Source organism: Glycine soja, chromosome 11 (assembly GCF_004193775.1).
Source record: "Glycine soja cultivar W05 chromosome 11, ASM419377v2, whole genome shotgun sequence".
Lineage (NCBI taxonomy): Eukaryota > Viridiplantae > Streptophyta > Magnoliopsida > Fabales > Fabaceae > Glycine > Glycine soja.
The window spans coordinates 42465295-42473259 of NC_041012.1; the positions used below are offsets into that span (position 1 = coordinate 42465295).

The window sequence follows — 7965 nt, forward strand, 5'->3', positions numbered from 1 at the left end:
TATTGTAAGTTGCTTCCATTAGCTTCCGTTAGGCTCCTTTTTTAAATGTTTTTTTTTTTTATCTCCGATGGGGTAATTGCATTGTTTAGAAGTATACGGTGAAGTTGGATCGTTATTCGTCACCGGAGAAGAAGAGGTACGTGAAATTTTTTTAGAAACATACGGATTGTTGATCCGTAGGTTTTAATTTTTTTTAAAATTGTAAATAAGATTTTCTGAATTATATATTTAATATTTTTTGTAATGTAATTTTTTTTGTAATAATTTTAGCAGTTTTAAAAATTTTGATTTGGTGATATTATTTTATAGTGATATAAAAAAATAAAAAAAAATGTATTTAGTATTTAGATTGGTAAAAAAAATGATAATATATATAAACTTTTAAAAATTGTTAAAACTAACATTAAATTGCTTAAAATTATTTTAGTAATTAATTGAAAATAATTTAGTAATTGGATTGGTAAAAGTAATATTAGATTGCTAAAATAATTTTGTCTATACATTTAACTGAATTATGTATTTACATGTTTATTATAGTGATTAATAATTAAACAAATTTGATATTTTATTGAATGATGTATTTATTAGAATTTATATGATATTTATTGAATGATATTTTAATGAAGATATGTATTAAAAACATAGTATGTGGTTATATGATGTAGAATATATTTTTATTTTATTTTTGTATAGAGCTATATTTGTATTGATAACAAATGAAGTGATTGTATAATTTTTTTAAGTTGTATTTTTTTTATCATTGAATTTGTTAAATATTTTTTTAAGATGGACGTAGAACAATGGATGTATGATAATATTATGTCTGAAAAAGTTGATATGAATGTTGAAAATAAGGAAGATGCTGGCGTGAAAGTAGAACACATTGATTGCTCTGATGCTTTTAATACTTCTCGGGTGTTTGTCTAATTTGTTGTTGGTACAATAATTAGATTACATAAATGTCTATTGATCTTAAATCTTTTTTGAATTGTATTATAGTTGTTTGCTAGCCGTGATGAAGTTTTACATTAGGCTCAATTGGTGGCTCATGACATTGGATTTGTTGTCGTGATAATGAAATAAGACACCAATATTGGTGTTAGAGGAAGGACCTTATTTTTGTTAATAGCTTGCGAAAGGAGTGGTGAGTATAGACCTAAGAAGAATGATTTGGTAAGAACATGCACTGACAGTAGAAAATGTGGATGCCCGTTTAAGTTGTGTGCGAAGCCAATTTTGAGAGGAGAAGGATGGATGGTAAAATTAATTTATGGGGTTCACAACCATGAAATGATAAAGTCATTAGTTGGACATCCATATGCGGGTCGACGGACTAAAGATGAGAAAATTGTTGTTGCTGATATGACGAAGTCCATGGTGAAGCCAAGAAATATTCCCTTGATGTTGAAGGAGCACAATGCCAATAGTTATACAACAATCAAACAAATTTATAATGTCAAACATGCTTATTGGTCTTCCATAAGAAAGAGTAACACCGAAATGCAACAGTTCATGATGCTGCTTGATCGAGATCAATATATTCACTGACATAGGATGTAGGATGATAATGTTGTATGTGACTTGTTCTGGAGTCATCCCGATGCAGTAAAATTAATCAATTCTTGTAATTTGATTTTCTTGATTAACAGTACCTACAAAACAAATAAGTACAAACTGTCGTTGTTTGATATTGTTGGTATTACACCAACAGGAATGACATTTTCCGCTACTTTTGCTTACTTGGAAGAAGAACGTCTTAATAATGTTGTTTGGGCTTTACAACGATTTCAGGATCTTTTCATGAAAGTTGATGCACTTCCTGGGGTTATTATCACCGATAGATATTTGTCTTTGATGAATCCAGTGAAAACTGTATTCCCGAATACTACGAACTTGTCTTTGTTTCACATTGACAAGAATGTAAAGGCAAAATGCAAAATTTTGATTGCTTAAAAAAATGCATGGGATTATGTGATGGAGGCTTAGGAGAGTTTGGTTGACTGTCCATATGAGAGTTCTTTTTATGAGTACCTTAAAAACTTTAAAATGATTTGCTCCCTGTAACCTATGTTTGTGGACTATGTGTGTCAAACATGGGTGATTTCGTACAAAGAAAAATTTGTAAAAGCATAGACCAACAAAGTGATGCATCTAGGAAAGACAATCACTAATAAGTATGAATATTATTTTTTATTTTTGTTGATTTGTTTAAGTGTTGACTTAAATAAAAATGTTGTGTTTGTTTATATGTTGTTGTATCTTAACAAATATAATATTATAATATATAAAATTAAATTTTTGGCCAATTTAATCTTATTTTTAGCAATCTAATCTAATATTAGTCTTAGCAATCTAATCTAATCTAATGTTAGTCTTAACAATCTAATCTAATCTTAGTAATAACTAAAATATTTTTTTTTGGTTTTATAAATAAAATTAATACTTAACAAATAAATCAGAAAAAATTATAAAATTACACTAACTATTACAAAACAAAATTACGCTAAAAAACAATTTAAAAATAATTGAAAAATATATATTTTCAATTAAAAAATATTCTACACAAAAAATCCAACAAAAAAATTAAAAAAATTTGAAAACAAAAAAAAAATTGAAAAAAACAATTTAAAAAGAAATCCATACAGATATTCATACTGATTGTCAATGATTTTTTTCCCAAAAAACATCATTTTTGTTCTTCCTTTTTCTTCTACAGTGCTTCAATACAACAACATCAAACTAATAACAACTTAAAGAGGGAACGAATACAATCATTTAACAACATCAACATCGAAAATCAATACAATCATTCAAAAGATCAACAACAATAAACATAAACTGGGAACGAATAACTACTTCTTACCTCAAAGAGGATGACCCAACTAAGAAGAAGAACCGAAACCAGCAAGAACCACAAACCACCACCACCACCAACTAGAAAGAAGAAACAGTGCACGTGAAGAATGAGTGTGGGTGAAGAAGAGGCAAAAGAACAAGGAGACTACGAAGAAGGAGAACACCAAGAAGCAGAAAAAGGACACCACGAAGAGGAAGAAGCATAGCGGCATAAGGGTTAGTAACTCGGACGAACGAGTCACTGTAACGCTTTTATAATAAACAGGTGAAGGATCTTTTAACCCTTTCACCTATGTTGCTAGGTGTCCTAGCAAAAATGCCGGATGCCGAAAACAACACCCTTAAATTTATTACTAGTCTTTCATATCACCTAGCGATAATTCCATGCCCCTATTCAATTTAACCAAAGAATGGATGGTAACCTCATTTGCAAGATGCGGGGGGTAAAACAAAGTACTATCAAGAACGCAACATCTCACTAGTTCCGAATTGCATAATTCGGAACATCAGTAAAAAAACAATTGACCCTTCAAATGTAGAATTAGAATCTCGATATTAGAAAAACTATTGAGTGCATGATGTAACGAATAAAAGGGAGTTTAATAAACATATATTGTTCATGTAAAATTACTGGCAACCAATCCAAAATAATTTTTTATATAACTTTTAACATAATTATTATAAAAGTAAAAAAACTTCCTATACATAGTTGATTCTATGTAAATGACAATGTATAAAACCTCTACATTGTTAGTACATGTATTAAATATTAAAAAAAAAAAGCCATAAAAGAATCTACTTTTTTACCTATTGGAAGAAGCAGCACTCACACCGGAATTATAAATTTTCATTTGTAAGGGGAGGAAAGTGGAAGAGGAGTGTTTAACTTTTGGGGTGAAGTGTCAACTACAACCAACTACACATGAAGCAAGAGTTTCGTACAAGTTTTGTATGCACACTTCGCAAAAAAAAAGATGCTTTCACCTTTATGTGCAAGCCTAAAAATCAATATACTATCACATGAATGTCATAAAGTGACTACACAACCAGAGAACCTGAAAAACAAACCTTTCATTTTTAATTACAATGGACCCGGTGTACAATAAAAGCCAGGCCAGGAGGACACTTGGAAGATTCATGTGAATTTGGGTTTAGGCACAGGGCCACTATTTTGGTGCAAGGGACCAAGCTTTTGAATCCAATGAAGAAGCCCTTTCTTATGATCCCAACAAGGATTTGGCACCAGGCTCAGGGTTCCATCACTGGCAAGTGAAGATTCAAATTGCTCTAATATCTTCACAACCTGCCAGAACTCAGGCCTCTTGTCTGGTTGCAAGCTCCAACATTGCTCAATTAAAGCTCGCATCGCAGGAGGGCAGTTTGATGGAATAACCGGCCTTGAATTCTGAAGAAACACGATAACACATAACAGAAATATAAGTACTTTATGCGTGAACTCTGTTATTTGAGTTTTAAAACAAGAGAAGAAATATGGTAACAAAAGATAGCTGACCAACTATTAATTTACTCTAGAGTCAAGCAAATCAAATACCAACAAGAAATTAAGCGGTTTGCTGCAAAACCCTTCGCATATTTGTTGATCCTATGAAATAAATAAGCTTTATTCTTTCTAATCTACTAACTATTATGTTATATCACTCAAGGAGTTATTGGCATACAAAATATTTTAATGTATGTATTAAAATTTATACTTCAATTTGACTTCCTTTTGAATCAGTTGGAAACCCAAGTCATGGATTAATCAAATTTGTACTACTCCGTGTTGTTTTCTAAGAAAAGGAGGCCTTGACCAAAGGCTCTCAGCTGTCAAAACACTTGGTTTTGCTATAAACCGTAGTGTACATTATAGGATGGGAATAAACTTGTAGGAATATTATTCGGTGGCAATAGAGTTTGATTTCCTCCAAAAGTATCACTAGCGGAGCATACCTTGTCTAGCTGCAAGCCAAATGAATGACCAATTGTAAGAAGCTTAGTTTGCACTACTCTTCCATGCTGGTCATTCAAAAAGGTCTGTAACAACCTCAAACTCTAAAAAACAATAAGAAACCACAGATGGCAAAGTGGGCTTTGGGGTGGGAGAATGGGATCTGAACCTTTAGCAAGCATTAGAGAAATGCAAAGGCAGTTTGCACAAAGAACAATCCATTAAAGGCCAGGATAATACAGGGCTTTTAAAAAGAATTCTGGCAATGAATGATGAAGGGACAAATAAAGAGAGATATTCACATTACAAAACTACATGACTTAAATTACAACAGAACACACCTTATTTACTACTGCAAAAGCAGCCTGTATTGGATTCATATCCTCATATGGTATCGTTCCAGTCAACATCTCCCATATCATAAGCCCAAAACTGTAGACATCAACCTTTTTCCCATAGGATTTCCTTTTGATCATCTCAGGTGCCATCCAACGGTAGGTGCCAGGGTCATCAGCCAATAAGTCACAAGATGCTTCCTCACATGCAATGCCAAAATCGGCAATTTTAAGGTGATTGTCTTCGTTGATTAGGACATTCTCTGGTTTAAGGTCTCGATGAATGACACCTTGAGAATGTATATATTCCATTCCGCGAGCAATATCCAGAGCAAAAGCTATTAGCTTTTGTAGAGAAACAGTTTGGTGTTCCAATTTATGCAAATATGCCCTCAAGGAACCTTCCGCCAGATATTCTGTGATAATACAATAAACCGGTGGCTTTCTGCATGCTGCTGAGAACTGTAATCAGATCAAAACACACAAAGAAATGCATCTGAATTAGCATCCTCGTAAATCATCTTAATATCATATGAAATTGGACCAAAATAAATGAGATAGGATGAATAAAGTAGTATGCATACTTTTAAAACTTAATATTTCAACATGATGTAAAGTTTTAAATTCAATCCAGTAAGTAGAACAAAACAACAGATACGCTAACCTTACTTAAAAAGGCATAAAAGACAGCATCCAGACTAAGCATATATACATTGCAATCAGCATATACAAAAATAGGAGGCAAAATGTTATCACCTTTATGACATTTTGATGGTGAAGACGAGATAAAAGGGTGACTTCTCTAATGAACTGTTTCTCTAATCGAGAAGCCAAAGCTCCATTTTCATCATCCTCAGGTACCATAATGATTTTAACAGCAACAGCCTCCTCCTTATATACACCATGGTAAAGTCGACTATGTGCACCATGAGCAAACTTTAGGCCAAAAAACAATTGAGACATGTCAACATTCCACTCTTCAGCTGTTTCCACAGCAGTAATCTTTCCTCCACCATTGTCCAAAAGCTTAGTCCATGCTGAATCCTTGCGGTTCTTTGACTTCACTTGCCTATTTGGACTATGCGAAGGTGACTTTGAACTTGATTCCTTAGTCTCCCTAGAATCTTTGTTCAACAACTTCCCCATAATCCTCTTTTCCCTCCGGGGATTCGGCGTGGAGAACCTCTTCTGTTCATGTCTAGCTTCCCTGAAGGCCTCAGAAAGATAAGTCTCAGGCAATGGTGACAAAGATCTCTGCTTGTTTGTTATGGGGTGTCTCTGAGCCTTTGAGGCAGCAGGCCTTGATTTTTGCTCTGACTGAACACTGATAGGAATAGAGCCTAACCTAGCAGGATCCAAACGATGGCAGACAGTGTGTGAAAATTTTGTCCTCCTAATCCAAGAATAACCATCTTCCCCCATCTTATTCTCAACTTTTCCTTTGTACAAAATCCTTATTATTAAGATCTTGTACTTACACCTCTACCAGAAAACAGGTCTCAAAACTTGATTGATTTCGCGAGACCCTTCAACAACAATGAGTGGAGGAACCACAAAAAACCGATCTTTTCATATGTTCATAAAAAGGGTAGGATTGGTTCAATTAAAAGTTGCAGATAAAGGCAACACAAACACTATTCAACAAAGAGCTTGACCCTCCATAAACTCAACAGCCAAACATCCCTTCTAGTCAAAATTCCACCTTCTGTAAAAGCCTGGAAAATCCCCCCACAGATATGTCAATAAATTAATCCATCTAACAAAACAAATAAATTGAACAAAAACCATAAAATATACAACAACAAAAAAAAATGACTAATTTTTGTGTTGATAATGAAGAAACAACCATGATTACGTCCCTAATGGCCACTGAGAAAAAAAAAAGACCAATTATTGTATTAAAAGAATCGCAAACACATTAAACTATTAACAGATAAGGGTAATCCAGATTTTAAAAAGAAGAAAAAAAGGTAAAGCAAATGATGCATGCAAAATACTAATAATAAAGCATGCATTACCTTATGTTTCACAAGGCTTTCACCAAGGTGGAGAGATCAAATCGCAATGCTAGAAAGGGTGTTTCTGTTTGCCAATACCTGCTTTTACATTTGCAAGGATAGAAAAATGCTGCACCTAATACCATCTTTTTCCATAAAGAAAGAGAAAGACAGGTGGAGACTGTAGAGGATATCTTTCTTTCTTTCTTTCTTTGTTTTTAATTTTAGTAGTGTAATATTTAGTACGGTCAATACAAGGATATTATACCGTACGTTACTGGGAGGAACACAAATTACAGCAACACTTGTTATTAAAAAAACCAAAATTTACAGCAACACTTTTTTTAACACATTTTTCTTGATTAATTTTGCATGAACTGATCAATACAGTCAGTGGTAATTCTATTTCTTATTTAATTATTTTTTAAATAAATTATCATTAATAATAGAGCGAGATGTGTTAAAGAATAATATACCAACTACAACTTTCAAAATAAAGTGATGATTGTAGGTTATGTGTCTTAATGGAATGATCTATTGTTCAAATTTTAGTTACCTTAAATATAAAATACTCATTTTGTATATTATAATATTATCATGTACCAATACGTTAAAAAAATATTAAAGAATATATTTGGAACATTTTTGGAAGGAAATGGACCGCAGAATTGATTTCAAGAGGAGCTAAGATGTAGTGTGTGTCGGTTATAGAATTTGGAAAGATGAGTCATCATCATAGGTAAGGTATGGCATGGTATGTATGTAGGTTTGGTTGTGGGTTGGGGGGATAATAGAAGACATGTCGTATGAAATAGATGATGCATGTGCA

The 7965-nt window shown here is 32.8% G+C and overlaps 1 protein-coding gene across 1 annotated transcript; it reads right to left on the bottom strand.

Moving 5' to 3' along the window:
• Positions 1-3682: 3682 nt before the first annotated feature.
• LOC114376183 (serine/threonine/tyrosine-protein kinase HT1-like) lies at positions 3683-7326 on the bottom strand. Its single transcript, XM_028334153.1, has 4 exons — positions 7158-7326; positions 5896-6854; positions 5146-5601; positions 3683-4261 (listed from the first exon to the last, which is right to left on the bottom strand). The coding sequence occupies exons 2-4, from the start codon at positions 6559-6561 to the stop codon at positions 3992-3994; spliced, it is 1392 nt and encodes a 463-aa protein (XP_028189954.1). The 5' UTR covers positions 6562-6854; positions 7158-7326; the 3' UTR covers positions 3683-3991.
• Between the last annotated feature and the right edge of the window lie 639 nt (positions 7327-7965).